Source organism: Passer montanus, unplaced genomic scaffold (assembly GCF_014805655.1).
Source record: "Passer montanus isolate IOZ18808 unplaced genomic scaffold, ASM1480565v1 scaffold29, whole genome shotgun sequence".
Lineage (NCBI taxonomy): Eukaryota > Metazoa > Chordata > Aves > Passeriformes > Passeridae > Passer > Passer montanus.
This window is the reverse complement of record NW_024367596.1, coordinates 3306703-3326960: the sequence shown is the minus strand read 5'-3', so window position 1 is coordinate 3326960 and position 20258 is coordinate 3306703. Positions and strand designations below refer to the sequence as shown.

The 20258-nt window shown below is 42.1% G+C and overlaps 1 protein-coding gene across 6 annotated transcripts in view; it reads right to left on the bottom strand.

Annotated features, from left to right (window-relative positions):
- LOC120504360 (multiple epidermal growth factor-like domains protein 6) overlaps positions 1 to 20258 on the bottom strand; it is a 185606-nt gene that overhangs the window by 77440 nt on the left and 87908 nt on the right. For all 6 annotated transcript variants that reach the window (XR_005627998.1, XM_039713776.1, XM_039713779.1 and 3 more), the window contains exon 5: positions 9390 to 9512. Coding sequence is in view for 5 of the 6 variants with exons in the window: in XM_039713776.1 (XP_039569710.1) it covers positions 9390 to 9512 (123 nt within the window). In the remaining variant the exon portion in view is untranslated. The remainder of the gene's footprint in view (positions 1 to 9389; positions 9513 to 20258) is intronic.

Sequence of the window (20258 nt, the reverse complement as noted above, 5' to 3'; positions counted from 1 at the left end):
CCAGGACAATCTAAGAGATAAACTGCCAGGGAGCAAAGGACAGCATTTTACACAGGTTTTCTTGCTCTGCTTCCTTTATGACATAAATCACGTGTGACTCTGCAGAGATTCTAGCAGGAGAAGAGAGAAGTGACATGAACACATCCAGAACTTATTCATGCCAACTTCCAGAGCTGGATCCTAATCATCAGTCACAGAATGGTTTGGGTGGGAAGGGACCTTGAAGATCAACCAGTTCTAATTCCCTTGCCATGGGCAGGGACACCTTCCACGAGCCCAGGATGCTCCAAACCCTGTCCAGTCTGACACCTTGAACTCTTCCAGGTATAGGCCATGAATTCTCTGGGAAACCTGTGCCACTGCCTCACAATCCTCACAGGGAAGAATTTCTTCTCAGCATCTGATCTGTCAGTTTGAAGCCATTTCCCTCTCTCTTATCACTCCATGCTTTTGCTGAAAGTCCCTCTCCAGCTCTCTTGGAGCCCCTTTAGGCACTGGAAGGAGCTCTGAGGTCTCCCCAGACACCTCTCATCTCCAGGCTGAACCACCCCAACTCTCTACCCTGTCTTCATATCAATAATGTTGCCAGGCACAGAAGAATTTATTTTACTTCCTTTTTTTTTAACTCTTCTTGAGATTAAAATTCACATCAAATTAACCAATTGATTGCTTCATTTTTATTAGCTGTTTTTGAACTCCTTGGCTGACACTGAATCCCTTTTGGGACAGGAACTTTCACAGGGTTCTCAGGTGGGCCTTTCACAGAGCTGGCGTGCAACAACAGCAGGTTCACTTCAAGTTGTTCTTCTAATATATCCCAGCTAAAGCCCTCAGGTACTCCTGTAATTGAAGTCTGAGTAATCCAATATGATGTTGATCAAACTACTGATCTTTTAATAACGCAGTGTAGCTCTCCCAGCAGTTGCTATCTCGCTGACAGTCGTGTCTGGATCGTTTCCTTTGGGCCAAGGCTTTGAACAGAGAAGCTGACGGGTTTCTGTTTGCTTTAGATTTTATCACAAATTGTTTTAAAGCTTTTTAAGGTTGTATCAGATAGCTCATAAAATCCACAGGCATTTCAATAAGAATAAAAAAAAAAAAAAAAGGGGAATTCTATGAGGTGTCCAGGTGAAGAACAGTATTAAATGCTCCCAAAGAGGAACACAAACACCACTCAGGAACTGTGCTCTTTCCCATCCCCGTTCCTGCCATCAGTTCTTGTTTACACAGCCTGTAGGCAAAGCTACAGAAAAAACTGTAGCCACCCTGCACAATACCCTCCTCTGAAAGGCAAATGTGCACATTTTTCCTCTCACAATTTCCATTTAAAGTACGAATTTAAGGTTTTTCTAAGCCTCGCCTCTCCACACAAGAATAATTCAGCTGCAATTTGCATTTTCGATGTGCTCGAAATGAACACCAAGATGACTCATGTGCTGTTTATAAGATGCCTGTATTTGCTGGTAAATACCTTGCTACAAACAAGCTATAATTTAAGTATTCAGAAGTCTTGCTTCTGCATAAAATTACTACTAAGTGTAATTTTGGAGACCATGACCAGAGCTTCAATTTCAGGCTTGCAAAGCTCTTCCTACACAATGATTCTTAAAAGTACGAGTGGATTTTCTTCTCTGATAACAGCAATCATTGTATCTCTGTAATTGCAGAAAAGATTACCTGGCTTTTAATTCACATTACTCAGCTCCAACAATACCGTGCTTCTTTCCTTTCCTTCAAAATAAACTAATTATTGTCAATCAGCCCACTGGAATGTTAACATTCTCTATAACCTGCCTTTCAGATGTAGTCATACATGCAAAAAACTAGCTAATATAAACTAATCAGAGCCCTAGGAACATCTCAAAACATATTTGTACTGCAGTCTATCACTTTTTGTCACATTATTTCCAAATATTATCTTCCATCTGGACAATAACAGCCTTTTCATATAGCTCTATAATGCTATTCATCTAACTATTCACAGCTCCTCTGTTAATTAAAACCATTAATTCCCTGAGTAATATGGCAAACATCGCAATACTTCTGAACTTTAAATGTTTTCTACCAAAAGCTGATCAAGCTTTATACATCAGGTGGTTTGGACAAACAAAACTCTCCAAGGCAGTTTTTTTTTGCCCATGCCCAACTTTGTTGTGCAAAACTGCAATACCTGGAGTTGCTCATGGAGGAACCACAGAGGGGGTGACACCGCTGTCCCCACATGTCCCACAACCTGAAGGACATTCCTTCCCAAAGATAACGGCAAGTTGAGGTTCCCACTCCATATTTGCTTCCAGCTGGTGGAGCTGGAGGAAGAGAAGGTAGCTGGAAGGCTGGGGAAGCGATCCCTGTGCCGGGTCTATAATCAGCTGTGACGCACGGGGAGCCGCCAGCGCCATATGGCAGACACCATGGAGATGGGGCCCTGCATGTGCTGCTACCTGTGACACCCAGAAACGAGCTTTCCCCTTCAGATCAGTGATCAATAATTCATCTGATGGCTGGGATGCAAAGGGAAAAGGTGCCAGTTTTCCCTGGGGTACAGGCAATGCTGTGCTTTCTAAGAGACGCTGCTGCCTTGGAACGCGGCACAAGTTGAGCTGCAGGGAATGTGTGGCACGGTGACAAGCTGCACTACACCTAACCCTGTGTTAGATAGTGTTCTAACAGTGCTGTAACCCTGTAGTCTGACATAACCTGAAAATTAAACTGCCAGTTCCATGGTTTGTTTATGCAAAAGGCTGTTATTAAAACGTTGCAGCTGAACTAAGCGTTCAAAGGCAAAAATCTAGGCACCAAAAAAACTAGTTCCGTGGAGAAAAAGAGATTTACCAAGATTATCTGGAAATAATCATTGAATCCTTAAAATATAAGTGGTCCCAGTCTTCCCCAAAAGCCAATGGCTTTTGAGTAGGATTCCTTCAACTGCTGCTTTGGAGCCTTGGATTAGGATAACAATACCCTTGACCCAACTGGTGTGCATAAAACTTCGACTTAAAAAGTGACTGCAAACTGACTCAGCCTGTTCTCAGCCCCGATGGATGAAAACACGTATCCAGGATAAACGAGCCCAGCCCGCAATGGCAGCGCTCACTTTGGAGGGAGCTGTCATAACTGTGAGCCTGTCTCCCCCGAGGGATGGCAGATGTGAGAATCTGGGTGGTTCAGCTCGCAGCCGCCTTTGTTCAGTGTGTGAGCGAGGAGCGGGGAGCCTTCAGCAACAGCCAAGCAGGAACTGGGAAGAAACTAAAGCAGGGCAATTAAAATTCAACAATAAATCAATTATCAGAGCATCAGATGCTCTTCTCGGCCCAGACCGACACAGAAATGCTCTGAACCAGGTGGGAAGTGTCTGCTCTGGCCCGATCAATGTGTCCCTTCCCTAACTGAAGAGAAACAGACAAAGTGCTGGGATTTGCTGAGTTTAGTATTCAATGTATTTTAATAAGATCGAGAAGGTTTGCATAGCTGGGTGGGTTTTGCTGGGGAGGGCTCACAGAAAGCAAGGGGACTGCCCAGACCAGCCTGGAATGAGCCCCCAGAATTCAGCTCAAGCTCCTGCCTGCTCAGGCTTGCCAGGAATCGGCACTCAGGTAATTCATTTAAAAGTCCAATAAGCTGAAGTCAGTGTTACCCTTACTACTACTATGTTGTCATTTTTACTACTTATTTGGAGGGTTTTTTTTGCTGTAGAACTACCAAGACTAGACAAATGCAGACAGATGACACAATTTGCCTGGGAGAGTGTAACAGCTCCACACAGCTATTGATCCCAGCTGGATCCAAAACAGCATGGGAGAGCACGAGGGAGGTCAGAGGAACAACCTCCAGCCATCATTTCTTCTCAGAGAAATGCTTGAAATTGAGAAATCCAAAAGAATGACTTGCGAGTAGAAACAAAATTAGATTTCCCATCAAGTTTGTAAATGTAGAACATCTCCAGCAGTTTCTGCCCGGAGCTTCTCCGCAGCCATGCACAAAAATCACACAGTCCTCCTGCCTAAATCCAGCAGTCTCCAGAAAACCACAGAAGTCTGAGTGCACAATGCCAAACAGTGTTTATAATGCACAATTAATCCCTAAAATCCCTAATCTCATTTAATACAGTTCCCTCTATAAGACAAGTAAGGGAACCTTTTCTTTTTTAAAATTTCCAGCTGGGATCTGGAATCAAAAGCAGTTATTAAGCTTTTTACTCATAACTAAAAATAATTATTTGACAGGTAGGAGCAATCATAATTAATACTTAAATGTAAAAACAGATATTGCTTCTTGTTAAATTCACTTCAAATAGAAGACATTTACCAGTATTCTGTATGTACAAACTAATGGAGAAGAAAATGCTTACTCTTCACACCCCTTGGCAGATTACTGTAAGTTTTTTATACTTGGAAACAGAAATACTTGAAATTATCTGACTTAGCTCTAAAAACCCAAGCTGGAGTCCCAGGATACCAGAGAGCCACTAAAAACAGGTTTGGAAAAATCAAGAAAGTAGGTTTTACCTTCTCTCCTCTCAGAAGTCTTTTTCTTTTGCTTATTCTTTTTCTCTTCTTTTTAGAATCCCTGTAAAATTCCAATACTCTGAAATGCCTCTGATATCAAGATGGTTCACCCAGCATCTGCTGAGGTGATGTTGTCCATTCCCCTCACTCTAGGAGGCAGACATTAGGTGGACAGACTAATTCAGTTACAGATAATTAGATAATCGTGAAACAATTCCTGCAACTGGATTTATTTCCTTGTCTCAAGACAAGGTCTTGAAACAGAGGAAGATGAAGAGGGTTGGGTGTCTTCATCTCATCTGAGGGTGCCTTCACTTGAGTGCTGTAAGATTTGAGTTCAGCTGGTCTGGTACTTGCTACACCTGGAATAAGAACTGGTACTTTTTGATATTTGTGAAATATATTCTCCTTGTTCTCCTTCTGCTGAAGTGTTCCTGGCAATAAGTACCTCAGTGTCACGGCCTGCCAACAATGTGTGTTGAATCAAATGCAACTCTTAAGAGTTAAAATCATACAAAGACATCCTGAATCCTTCCAGTAGACTAATTTCTTCTGCTCTAATAAAAATTAAATAAATATAAATAAAAATGCCTTAGCATTTCCCCCAAAGTGCATGGCATTATGTCTTCAGTTTTTTATCACAGGACATGGCAAACACCTGTACATTGATTTATTGGGCAGGGAGAACAGCCCAAATGCAGAATTACCATTTGTTCTCTTCAACAAAACCAGAATTTGACAAGAGTAAGTTGTTTTCCAGACCTTATTAACTTAATAAATGCTGTCACCATATTAATAAACACTTTCTTGCTCTCAGACATGTCCCTCAGTATTCCTTTTAGCCCACCATTAACCCTTCCAAGGCAACAAACAGCATTTGGAGAGTTCCCCCCTGCCCTGGGACCAGGCTCCAGCAGTGACCCCCGTGACTCCTCCATTTCTGGGGTAACCAGTGGTGGCCCTGGCACAGTCACACTCTGGCTCTGGAGGCAGCTGCTCCCAAAGTCCCCCTGGCAAAGGTCAGGAAAGCTGCCAGAGCTCCAAGGTTTGACCGAAACCCCCAGGGATGGGGTTAAGCCATTGCAATATCACTCTAATCAAGCAAATAGGAACTCCTTTTCATCAACAGTTAATCACAGGACTTCACTTGTCTCTAAGTTCCTGCAGTTGCCTTGACAGATGAGAGCACAATAATATAAATAAGAAATGACAGTTTACCAAAGAAGGTTAACATAAGGTCACAACCTTTTTCTACTTGACTTCTGCAGCTTATTCATGTGTGAAAACACACTTTTGTAGCTGTAGCCTCAGCATCCCTTACAGAACTGGACTTGTGCCAACAACTGAGCTTTAAAATTACCATTTAAAATACCATTTTAAATGGTATTTATGTTCAGAAAATACCATTTCTGCATTTTGAGATGCTCGAGTAGAACTGCTTCGCATCAGAAAAAAACATGAAATGAGGATATCTCTGCATTTCACAGCCTATCTCACTGACACAGTGGTGCCTCTGCTGCACAAGCAAGGAGGTATTGGGCACACACCTATTCCATCTCCCTTCCTCAGACCAGGTCACACCTTTCTGATCAAACCCACCCACAGCCCCTGCCCAGGCTGCCCCAGGAACAGCACATGGATGCGCAGGGCACAGCATCAGCCTGACAGTCCTACACTGGTAAATGTCAAATATTAATTTGTCACATTATTTGTGCAGTGATTTGAAGCCAAATCCTGTCTCATCATTCATTTCCATCCGGCACACGATGAGAGGGAGGGAAGCAGGAGCTTTCTGTCACAATCTGAAATGCCTGTGCCAGGGGCTGCCAGGAAATATTTCTCTGTCAGAGAAGCAAACTGAAGTTCTGAGCATGAAGGCTGGAGAGTGAAAGCTGCAGTACTACATGGAGATAATTAGCTTTGAAAGGCTAATCAGGTCAATGCTCTGGCTGGCATTTCTATGGAGATGCACAGGCCTCCAGCTCACCACATCTTGCCTCTCCATACAAGTGTCCCTCATCAAAGTGAAGAAAGACCTTACAAACTACATAACCCTAAATGACATATCCTGCCTAAAGAATCCCCAAAAAGCCAGAAAAGATCCCTACAAATAGCCAGGAAATATCCCTACAGCCCTTGGAATGAGGATAGACCCCACAGCATGGGTCTGTGCTGCCAAATCCCCTTCCCCATGTGGGTCCAACCAGCCACAGAACCACTCAAGGAGGTGGTTTAATCAAAGCTGATGGCAATAACTATTTTAAGATTATCCCACCTATTTTATGCTGATCTCTTGTGCACATTCATGGAGCCTTGTGTCTTGCACACATCTTTGACACCCTAGAAGGTGGAGATGTTGAGCATTGTCAGCTCATTCAAGCTGTGCAATTAGGCCTTGGGTCTCCAAAAAAAATTGCTCACAAACCCCCAGCAATGCTTGATCAAAACACCAGTACTCTTCAGTACATTAGTGGTTAGTGAATTTTTATCTGCTTTCCCTTCCTTAGCATTAAACAGCTACAAATGGCTAAAAAATATTTTTAAAAACCCAACAGTTCTTTCCTGACATCTTTCCCTTTTGTCAGAAGGATGCTCTATTTTGTTTCTGAAAAACACGATCAATCTTTCCAGTAATAATGACTCACTGAATAAGATCTGTGCTACTTCCATGCTGCTTTTCTAACAATACACCTTATTTGTACCTTGGCTTATAAAAAAACCCATACACTGATCGATCATTGCAGGCACCAGTGAAATAAAACCAACCACGAGACAAATAATGGCAGCAGAACAATAGTGCACATCTATTTAATGCCTGAGTTTAGACTAAGGGGTAACATAAAGCACAATGATGCTATAAAGGCAGAAAGAATGGAACAACCCAGAACAACAATAAACTTGATTCCTCCAAAACCACTGGTTAACCTGAATGAGGAGCTGTTTTACTCCTATCTGCAAAAATGACTCCTCTGAGCAATGCAGAGGCATTAATAAAACCCCAGTTCACGCCATGGAAGACCTTCCAGCACCACTCAGAGTTTTGTTTGAGAGCTCACTTTCCCCTCACATAGTAACCAATCACTAACTTACTCATGCTGTAACATCTGATGGCCACAAGTTGGCTGAAGTTGGCCTCCTTGCAGGTCAGTGCAGCCAAATTCTGTCACTGTCACCTCTGCAAAAGTTCAGGTGTATTTAGTGACACCACCACCCTCACTCTGTTTTATGACTTGAGCGCTTCCCGTTCATTGTGTTTTTCCATTTTTGCCATTCAAAAAAGTGGCCTCAAAACAGCTAATAGTATATTCCCCTGCAAACCCTGGTCAGATAAAATATAGTACAAAAATCAAATACCTTAAGCTCTGAGTTTTTAAAGGCTGTCCAAAAGCTTAAATTTAAAGTGCATTGTAAGAACTGAATTGTGCAGAAGGAGCACTAATTTGACTAACTCATTAAAATAAGACTAGTCTGAAGGAAAAATTACTCTTGCATGGCAAGGATTATGATGAGTAGGACTCCTGCTTTCAAAAACCTTGGGGTGTGGTGAACTTTTATGCACCGAAAGCAGTAAGTAGTCATCAAAACACAGACTGTGCACTGGCCCATGGGCATATTGCCAGTCACTCCCCCAAAGAGGCAAGAGAGGTGAAGTAGCAGGGATCTGTGAATCATAAATTATATTCCTGGGCCAAGCTCTCCAAAAGCCAAAATGAAAACATGGAAGACCATAATAAAATGCTTCAATCAAAATAACATAACCATCTACAGCTTATTTTCACTGTCAAGGTGGATCTCAACTGACAGGCTGCCATAGAAAATAATTCCATTGTCTTTTAGTGAAAAAAGGAGTGCAGTCAAATAAATTATAAAGTTAGGATAAATCATATTACCACAGACAAGAAATACAGTGCTTTATCCAAACCTTAAAAAGGAGTTGGACAATGGGAAAATGAAATCTTGGAAGAAGGGGATTTGTGAGACCCTGTGCAATGGGAAAAGCCAGAGAACACAGTTTCTTGTGATAATACAGTTCATGAAAAGCTGCTCTGAGATTAAAAAAATGTCATCACTGATGCATTTACTGCATCACTGAAACTCAGGGGAGGTGCAATCCAGCCCCACATCAGAGCACAACAAATGATGTGGCAGCACATCCCTGCTACCTGTGTCAGGGGAGAGCTCAGGAAGAAGGAATTGCTCTGGCCTGGAGTACAGCACACCTTGGGTACCTCACACCTGACCTTCTGCAGCACCTGATATTGCACAGAATGTAGTGACTGTAGGTCAGCACATCATCTGGCCTTGTCTACACCCACTCTGCTTGCCAGTGAGCCTTTAGGAAGTCTGACCATAATTCAATATGTGTTCTAACATACGTTTTTGCATAAGAACGAATTTTACCCTATAATGCACTAACTAGACTTAAATTTCCCTTAGGAAAAAGACAAATGGGTTTACATAGCATGTGGTTTTAAATCCTTTTTTTTTTTTCAGTTAATCTCTAGCTGTGGAATTGTGATTGAAATATGAAAATGTATGTGTATTTTCTGATAAGAACCATTTTTGCTTAAGAGACAGATGAAATATTATCAAGCGTATACACTTTCTTCAAGTTTTTCAACAGATGATGGAAATCCCATAATCAGAACATGGCACAGCCAATCCAGGTTAAGTGATAACATTTTTTTCAACAAAATAAAACAAAACCCCAACCCTTTGAAGTGTTCTTACAGTTACATCTTCATAATCCAGACATGAGATCTGCGCTCTCGACAACTCTGAGCACACGCTCTTCAGCTGGCTCCACATAAAAGCCAGCGTTTCCTTCCCCTTCCTAAGTCTACTGATTCCTTAATAGCAGTGAGACATGGCACAAAGCATTACCTGCACAGGATTTTCTATCTTCCCCCAGCTTCTGGCCAGCTGGACACTTGCAGTGGTAGCTGCCGATGGTGTTGCAGCAGCGGTCGTGGCAGCCGCCGTTGTCTGTGGTGCACTCATTGACATCTGCCAGGAGAAAGCACATGCAACCAGTGAAGAGCGGGCACTGACCACAGTCCCTGAAGATCTGAGGACAGTCGTGTCTGACTGATGTGAAAAAATGAGAAAGTTTGTGAGATAACCAGCTCGGGACCCTGAAGCAAAATCAGGAGCAGCAACTCACGGCTATGCTGCTGAGCCCCTCCACTCAGCCATGCTGTGCCAGGGGAGGTTTAGATTGGGTACCACAAAACATTTCTTCATTGGAAAGATTGCCAAGCACTGGAACAGGGTGCTCAGGAAGTGGTGGAGTCACCATCCCTAGAGGGATTTAGAAGACAGATGTCATAGAATCATTACAGCTGGAAGACACCTCTGAGATCCTCGAGCCCAGCCATTAGTGGATGTGGCACCTGGGGAGATGGTTAGTGGTGGGCTTGGCAGTGCTGGGTTAATGGTTGGACTCAGTGGTCTTAAAGGTTTTTTCAACCTCAGTGATTCTGTGATTCTCAAAGTTGCAAGGGTAGGATTTTCCTTCCCCTCTTTTTCTACACAAGGTGAATGCAGAGCTCACCAACTTCCACCTCTGGAACAACATTTACACAGTCATTTCCAGCAGCCTCACTTGGGTATTAGGTTGCTTCTAGAAGCAGTGGCAGAGCTGAGAAACCTCTGAAAGATGGTAGGATTTTAAATCAGTTATGGTCCTGCTTTCTGTCAGGTGCTGTTATCTATACACTGGACTTATTCACCTTTCAAGCTGATGTTTTCCTGCATGCAAAATAGAACTTTACACATTACAAATGAAGAACATTAAAGGACTAAATGAAAAAAAATAAATAAGTAAATAGACAGCCAGTGGCAGAGAAAAAAAAATCAATAGCAAAGACATTCACTTACATACCTACTTTAATACCCTACATAAGAAATTTCAAATAAATATGATAGGAACCGCCAGGCCAGCAGCACTGCTCTGCTGAACAGGAGCAGAGACAAACAATATGGAGGTGATTTCGAAAACAAAATTTGTTCAAAGGCGATGGTAAATGTAACAAGCCCAGCAGGTATTTGCTGCAATGATTCCATGGACAGAGAACTTGGGAAATTCCTTCTCACTCACTTTGCTCTCTCAAGTGTTCATGTCCCACGCACACCCACATCCAGCAGTGCAAGGGCAAGCAGGGATGGGCCTGTGTGAGAATGATGGGCTCTGGGGGGCTTGGCTTCAATTTTTGGGCAAATGTCTTGATCTGCCTTGGTGGCAGAGCTGGGGCTGAGGGGACACCACACCTCCTCAAAGCCCAGGCTGAGGGTACAGGTAACAGATCTGACAGGCCTTAGACACTGGGAGGGAGCTCACACTCCTCTCAGGTGAGAGAGCAGGAAAGCCAGGAGGAGGAGGATTAAGCAGCAGAAGATAAGCATCATCATGACTGTACAAACCACAGGCAGTTACTTCATATTAGTGGCACTCCTCATCCCCAAGGGAGAAATGAGGCTTTTAAAAAAACTATTTAATTAGTTTGTAAAGAAAAATCATTAAAAAAAGAATTTCACATTCATGCAAGAGAGGTGAGAGCCTTTCAACTGCAACCCTTCGGTGTTAAAGACTAAGATTTACCAAGGTTTGTTAGTCCTTTGATGAGCTCAGGCTTCACTTGACTGGTTCATTTCTGATCCTGGCTAAAAGCCACAGGTTAAAAGAAAATTTTGAGGAGGTTTCAGACTATTAAAAAGCTAAAAGAAAAGCGTATCACAAAACACCAATTTTTAGCTGAAGAGGCACAAACCCACTAAAACCGCCTCATTTCTCTACAGCTTTAGACTCAACGCAATGACCAACAAAATTATAATTTCTTTGTCCTCAGAGATACTGGAAAACACTGGCAGGCTATAAAGAAATAAAACAAAATTCAGTTACCCCAGAGCTACACAACAAACCAAATCCTAACTTGCATGAAGCCATCGAGGCTCTTCTCGATTTCACGGGAACGCGATTTAAACAGAAACTTTTCCCGGAGAAAAACACTCCCCCCCTCCTCCCCTCCAAAAACAAACTGCACCAAAATAACAACGTGCGTCTGCTCGCCTCTCCTCAGCAAGAGATGGGGAGAACATATGACAGGAGGCAGATTTTGGACGTGTTCCTCCGAGCTCTGGGAGGAGGCACGCGAGCGCTCGGCGCTGCGCGGGGAGCGAGCGGCGCGCGGCCCCTTCCGAGGGATTTGCTCGATGTGCCTCGTGGTGATAAACAGCAACGAGCCACAAAACAACGCAGCTCCACAGCTTTGACTTCTATTTATACTAACAGGATTGAAAGCTAATACAATCTCCTTGCTCTTTTTATTTTTTTAATAAAATTAAGGGAAGAACTGGTTTATTCTTTAGAACCCACAATGCTACGTGAACCCCTGGTGTAAAATATTGACTGGGTGAGGTGGTCTAGGATACACAGCCCGATTTATTAACACCAGTGTCTATATTTTGAACCAAATTATTGGAACAAAATCTTTCTACCTGAGGAGCTCATCATTATCCCCTTGATTTCACCAGGGTATAATCCATTCGGAAGTGTATAGTGCTGTTGCATGCTAATATATAGGAAGTTTCTCTGTTGATTGCAGACTGTTCCTGTTAGCAATTAAAAATCTTTTCCTTCCTTGTTTGGCATAAAATGCTGTGGGGTCCAGCTCTTGGTGCTGCATGACTGAAAACCTCATTTCCTCCTCCTTCTAACCCTACCTTCTTAATGCTCTGTCCAGGATTTCCCTGTCTCTGCCTTAATATTTGTTTTCATCTTTTGATGAATTATTTTCATGCATTTCTTTGCTTCTTTTTACACCAGAAACCCAACTCTTCATTTATACTCACAAACCCTGACTTTCTATCTCCATGTGCCTTTAAAACAAACATCTTATTTAAAGCTGATCATCATAAAATAAGCAGTGATTTAATCTCTGAGTTAAGACACCAAAAAAACCTTTTTCATACAGCTCTATTACAGAGCAATCACATTTGAAGGAATACACTGAGTAGGAATAAATCTCACCAGTTTTAGCCCTAATACTATGAAAATTTGCTCTCTAAGTATTTGCATCTTTTGTTGTCCTGTCTCCTGCTCAAGACCTTCCCCACTGCCTGCTCCCTGCCAAGCTGTTTTCTGCAACTCCATAATAAAGGTCAGATGTTGCCTCAGTCCAAAGAAGCACAAAAATAAATGATCTGAATGTGAAGTAATAAAGAATGTGTTTTACATTTGTAAAAGGCCGGGTCATAGAGCTTTTACAAGCCAGAATCAGCTGTTCCATAATCCTAAAAGAGAGTAGTCAGGATTTTAAAATCTGATTACAGCTTTGCCACTGAAAAAAAAAAAAAAAAGAAAAGTTAAAATAAACTCAACAAAAACAATTCTGTCAAATGATAAATTTCTGTCTGCTTTCCATATTCAATGTCACTCAAGGTCGCAAATATATTTTGCTTTTGAATAGTGAGCAAAATGACAGAAAATTTCTGACATGTAACAAGTCTGCCACGTTAGGTCTGACAAAAGTTCAATGTTATCAAGCCTATCAATCCATCTGTAATGACATGCTGTAGGCACTTCAAAAAAAACCCCAAAAAACAAATGTGATGTTTGCTACAGCAATGTTTCACATTTATTTATAGAGCCAATGTTGCAACACAAAAACATTATCCATGGGACATACTGGATGTGAGCCTTCAATCTTGCCTTGGGAAAATAATTGAAAACACCTTGCATCTAGATTAACTTGATATTAACTTTATATATGATCTGTCTAGGATATATGTGTAGGGGAAAAAAATGCACAATATATTTTAAATCCAGTAGTATGTTAAAATATGGATTGTTGACATGTGCCCATGTCCCACACTCCCTGCACTCATGGTATTATAGACAGAACTATGTGAAAAGGTGTCTTTTCTCCAAAAATCTTATACAATACTTGATATGGAAGGGAACACACCTTTTTTTTTTCATGAAGCAGACCACCATTAACCCTTCCTAGGAGCTACATGCTAAATGGAGAAGGACAATCCCAATCCCTTCACTTCTCTGTTCTTGTTAATGCTATTCCATCTGACAATGTCACACATCCTCAGCTCCAGGGAAAACAGCCCTTCACTAAGTTTTTATGAAAATGTAGGCAATTTCAGATTTCCTACAAATAAATGAAGGCTTGATATAAAAGCAGACACTGGACAAAGTGGTTTTCATTGGTAACTCCAGCTTGAAACCTAACAGCAGTGACCTGCTCTATCACTAGCTCTCAAAAAATCAGATAAAGAAAAATCAGTGTGAAAAGCAGAAATACATGTTGGCATTGGGGCACAAGTCTCCTCTCCACTGAGCTGCTGGTGCGGGCTGCAGCTCTGCAGGGTCTGCACCTGGAGCTCAATTCAGCATCTTTAAAATCCAGTGAGGGACTAATCCTGCCCTGAGCACAGGACTGGCCAGAGCTGGGCAAGGAGAAAGCACCTGCAATGAGCAGGGGCTCAGCTCTGCAGCAGGAAAGCTATGAAGTGAAAGACCACCTAATTCTGGCAAGTTTGTATGTTTAGATCAGTGGAACACAGCAGTTAACTCACTGCCTATAGCTTAAGGTATTTTTATTTTCCCCATACGACAAGTTTAATGCCATATTAGTTATTATGAAGACTAATTTTTAAGATAACAAAAGGAATCTCATAACTGCCACACAGTATTTAAAACCCATTTCCCAAGGTTTCTGTATTTATCTGCTGTATATGAGCAATATCTTTATTCATTTAAGGCAGCCACATGCAAATTTGCCATGTGGGTGCCCAGTTTTGGGGCTAACCCGTGCTCTGACCCATGAGCCACTGACTCCAGCACGTGTCAGAGCTCCCTGGACTTGAAATAAATCACTGAAGTGGAATAAAATCTGTAAAATCATTGCCATTATTATTGCAATCCTGCCTGAACAAAGCCCACCAGCACGGAGCAAGGAGGTGATTTTGATTAGTTTAAAAGCATTAGGGGAACACACCCTGCTTCAATCAGGGGTCACAGCAACCACAACACATTTATTTAGAAGGAAGACAACATTTAATTAACAACACTTGGGACCTGAAGACTATGATGAAGATGGGCTGATTTCAGGAATCTAAATGTTAAATATCTTTAAGAAAGCAGTTTGATACCTCTCTCTAACAGGCACTGGCAGCTTATATTGACTTTTATAGCAATTCAGAGATGTAAATTCCTAACTCAGAAAACACAAATGCTGTTGGGCAAAATAAACCAAACCAAACTCTCATAGTGGTTAGGATCAAAGTCTAAATATAGTTTATCATGTGCACCTGAAATGCTCCTTTATGTGTACTTTAATATATCCGAGTGCCTGGCAGACAAAGGTGTAGAACTGCAACTATCTTACAATTTGCTTTTATAAGGAGGTATTATAGGCAAGTGTCTGCAAATCACAATGCCCATTGACAATTTCTTATACACTGATCTAAATAATTTGATTCAAGTTTTAAAAAACACTGAAGATCCAAAACAAAAGTAACTCCTTAAGTTTTACACACTGTTTTTGTTTTTTTTTTTTTTAATTACAGCTTGGATGGTCTACAACCAAAACCATATGCCTAAAAAATCCTGAAACCTGAGAAAGTTGATTTGAACTTTAAAGGCCACTCACTGCTACAATGCAACGTAGCTCACACGAGCACACATGCACATATATCAAAATTACACATACACATATTGTAAGACAATTACACGCTGGACACGCTGCCAGGCACAACACTTGCACCCCAAAGACTGCATTTGTCTTTTGGTTTCCTGCAGAAAGCTTTGCAGCAGTTGTCTCTGAGCAGTAATTGTCTTTAAAACATAAATTACATACATCACTTCCAGCACTAACCATAAATTATCCGCCTGAATAGCAAACAAAGCTGCTCGTTCTGATAGTCAGCGCAGCCCTGCCCGGGTATTGATTAAGCACTCTCAGTGCTTTATTAGGTTTTCTTCCCCCACAAAGTCAATACCAGGATGAATATTTCTTCTTGGGCTGTTATGAAGTATCGTAAATCTGAGTCATTATTAACAAGCACCTGATTAGTGGAGCAAACTTATCGGAGAGTTTGGCACAGGCTCCTGGAGCCTCACCTCCCAGCAAGCACCCATCACTGCCACTGTCCCTGCTGGCAGCTGTGGTCCTTGTGCTTCCACAAGTTATCACTTCCTTTGCCCAATTTTCTTTTTTTTAATTAAAGAAATTACTGCTGCACTCATTGCTCTTTATCCCCATGTCACATTCCCACATGCAGAGAGCATCCATCACATAACGAGTATGTGCATGGCCCCTGTTCCCCAGGGATGGGGGGCTCTGACATGGTTTGCTTTCTTTTCTTACCGTGGCACTAAAGCATTTCATTTAATTCAACTTAGATGCAAAACCAAAAGCAAACAAAGCTCCTAGTTAAACACACTTAGCCAGCATTCATTTCTCCTTATTAAAATCATCATCTGAAGGAAAAAAACCAAAACCAAACACATTCATCAATCACTTGCACTTGCTCACATTAAGAACAACTCCTTTGAAGTCAGAATAAAATCCTGTAGGGGGAAAACACAGACTCAAAGTTTAAGTAGGGGAAACCACAAGCTCTTAAAAAGCCCAGGATGCTGCTGGGTTAGACTGGACCTGTAGCACATCTTGTGCCACTACAGAGAACACTCTGTACCTGCTGCAGGTACAGAGATGGCCCCTTCCACCCCAAGCTCTCCTACACCACAGACCAGACTCAGTTCTGAAACTGGCACTTAAAAGTCCTTTTGAAATCTCTCTCCCTTCTCCATAACCATACACATGCGTGCCCACGTATAAAAATTCTTTTTTATTCCTAATGTCTTGCACATTGATGACATTTTACAACAAAGACTTCCAAAACTCTCCATAACCATACACATGCGTGCCCATGTATAAAAATTCTTCTTTTTTATTCCTAATGTCTTGCACATTGATGACATTTTACAACAAAGACTTCCAAAACCAAACTGTTACATGAAAAAACACCAGCTTTGATATCTCCTGATATCTTTCTCTTTAGAATTCTGTGTCAAGCAGGAGCTATTTCCTAGAAGTGAAATGCAGAATGACCTAGATCATGCCCGAAGTTTTCCTCTGTTCACTAACTAGAACTAAACTGAGAGGTGGAGCTGGGAGAAGGTCTGTCAGAGTACAATGAAACCCTGTAATGGTGCTCATTTTTAAACTATGTTTTCCCAGCCAAGGTATGAATAATGCAACCAAACAGCCCAGAACATCTGAATAAAGCAACAGCAGCCTAGCGGATGCTAATTGGCAGCAATTGGCGCTGATTGTGGAGTGCGGCTGGAGCTGTGATTACAAACAGAGCTGACGCAGCCAGCCCAAACCTCAAGTACTGCTGCTGCAATTAAAGATATTTTATCAAATTAGACAAGTGTTTGCCTTTCCCTGCTATGATGGTTATGAGCAAAACATAAAAGAAAGCCTGGCTGGCGGTGCGGCACCTTCCCCACTCTGCCGAGGTGAGTTTCTTTCTGCTTTGACTTTTTATGGCGTAAAATGGAACCCTTTTAGAAAGAACTCAGGGCTCTGCAGTGCCATCCTTGAAAGCCCTTGCTTTTGTCTAGAAGTGCTTTTGCCCTAAAAATGCAGTCTCTTTGCAGCGTACCTGACTTCCAGCCCCGACAAGTGCTGGTTATGCACACACAAACACGGAAAGGCTTTGAACTTCCCAAGTCTGATTTCACAATGTAAGCCCTTAGTATTTTTGCAGGCAGGTAAATACTCTTCAAACATCATTTCCAAGGCAGTGACTATCACTGAGGCTTCAGGACTCTTAGCAACCGGATTGATGTTTTGAGTGCTAAACCCCAAGCACAAGCCCCACAGTTGACTCCAGCCAAGCCAAGTCCTGGTGCCCAAAGGAGAGCTCACAAAATGCACCTTGAACTCCAGACATCCCTGCACACTGCTGCCTTCTGCTTTCCTCAGGAAGGAAGTCACTAAACCACTTGGTCATGAGCTAAGGCTGGCTCTTTGCTAATATTTTCTGTTATGCCAAACTCTCCTCTCTTGCATCTGGATCTCAAGAAAATTAACAGGAACTTCTGCCTTTTCTCCAGTTTCCTGTAAACATCTATAAAGCAGATCAGCAGAACTGAATTGAAAAATATATAGAAAAAAACCCCATGTGATGGGTCATTTCTGAAAGCTTAGCATTTACAGTAATTTTTACAGATCTCCATGAGAACAAAAAAAAAAAATTAAGGTTGTGCAAATGTATGGAAGTTTTCAGGCCAAGACAGGTGGAGAGTGACAGCCAGTGTCATATAAAAGTGTGAATAACCTGAAGATACCCATGGATTATAGCCAGTGCCAACATCTTCAGGACCAAACACAAGCTCAGAGACCACAGCACTGGCATCAAAAAGGAACAGCAAGGAAGCAAAGGCAGCACTTTGTGCACTCTGCTCAACCTGTACTTTTAAGGGATTTATGATGTCAGGTGCTATGAAGAGCACGGCACTGATCCAACACAGCAATAACAAAACCAGAGATAAAGATAGATGTAAACGTTGGTGCTGCCTTTGAGGCTCCCCAGGATGAAAGGCGAATGAACAATTTCAAACAGAAATAAATGCTTGTTCCAAGTAAAACCTGTAAGGATGGGTCAGATTCTACCAATTTAGTGGTGGCACACCACGTGCAATGTGGGGTGTTGAGAAGCTCTGCTGTAATATTACTCAAAAATCTGTGTACAGCAGCAGTCTGAGTTTGTGACAGCAGGAGTGTGAGAGGATGAGCTCGAGCCAGCAGGATGCAGGAACAGGGAACCGAGGGCTGCAGGAACGGCTAATCTGGAAATCAGCTTCCAAACATTCAGGGAAAGGACACAAATCACAGCTTTAGCTTCTAGCTGCAGAAAAGACAACAAAGAAAAGTCCTGTTGGAAGTGGAGAAGAAAGTGTTTAATTCCAGCTTTGTCCCTGTCTTTACTCTGTCCTCAGAAGAACTCATCAATCTGAGCAAGAGAACGTCTCCTTCTGTCTGCACAAAATGTGGAATAAATGTCTCAAATCCAGAGTGTCCTTGTGTCCACTGCAATGCTGTGGGAAAGGGACACCTGAAGCACTCCACAACCAATTTTAGTACTTCAATCCACACCAGGGCAGCTGTGCCCTGGTCCAAAGCAGTCCCTGATGCTGCAGTGGCCAGGACTGCAGGTGATGAGCAATGGTGCTACCACAAGAGAACCCCCAAAACAGAAAATGCCAAACTCCTCCCTGCCCACAGTCCCCTGTGCAGGACCAAAGCCCTGAGCCCAGAAGTTGCTGCTTAACCTGCAAACAGACAGAGTGTTACAACAGTATGGGCTGAGCAAGCTGACAAATTAGGCAGCTTAAATTTCAGGGCATTCCTATTGTAATAAGCCAGTTCCTTACAAACTGTGCTTTTTCATAATATAATTAACCCCAGCACTAAGCATGTGAGCAAATGAGTTCATTTTTCACATGAATAATGGAAACCTTTTTTTCTTTTTTCTCTTTTCTTTTCCCAAACCATTACGAGCAGAAATGAATATAAAAAATTTCTCAGCAGAGAAAGGATGATGTGTGCTGGCTTCTAGTTTAGAATAGGAATTCATTATGGAGATTTAAATGGAAGCTCCTATTTTCTTTCCTTATTTTTCTTAATAGTTGTCCTTGCCAGTCTAATCCAAAACTTTGCTCATCATCAGACTAGCCTGAGGTTAGATCAAACAGCCTCTGCTATGGCCTGAAATGGGTTGAATTTCTCTTCCTCCCCATATCCTCCTGAATATTCTCTTCCATTTTTTTTTCCATTTCTAGAAGATCTTTCTAGCAGTTCTGTGGGCAGAATTACTCACTGCCCTGACAAAAATCCTGTGCTAACTTTAAATGTAAATTCACTCCACTTCCTACTACAGAAAATAACATTTCTGTCATCGTTCCCTGCATGGCTGAAACACAACCACACAACCAGGTCACTCGTTTACAAGAGACACAAATGGGAACTGCTTATTCAGTTAACAGAGTGTAAACTGTAAGAACTGGCAGAAGTGTAAGGCACAGCCACTGTGCCTTCCAGAAACTGATCTTGTGTGTCAAGGGCAAGGCAACCCATGGGAAGGAAAAAAAAAAAAAAAAAAGATTAAATCCTCATCAGTTTAATTTGCAAAGAAACCCAAGGGAAGTCATTATTCCCAGAGACTCCATTGCCTGATTTGTCTTATGAAGTCTGCCAACTTCTCTGACACCAACAGGTGCTCGTTAACTATTGCTTACTGAGATTGCTGCTGACTGGCCCTGCTGAAAGGGAGTCCCTTGAAAAGGCAAAAAAATTGCATTTAGCACTGAACAGGAGCTAAATATTGCAGAGGTCTGAATCCTGCTCATCAGGAACGGCAGCCAGGTGAGCATCCTTTAGCTGAAAGGGAATTCCCACTATGGAATTCAACCAGGGCACTTAAACTTGAATATGGAGTTACATCAAGCTTGAAAAAAAGAGGGATGTACAAACCATTAACTTCCATGCAGATTTCACCAGTGACAAGCTCGAATCACAGAAGTGAAGAAACAGAATTTTCTCTTTCCAGTTAAGTTAGCAATGAGGAGCAGAGCACAGCTGGGATTTCTCAGGGCCTTTCCCAGCAGGACAGAACAGCACAGAACCCTCCTCTAAACCAAACAAATCAGGCCCAGCGTGGTGGGGT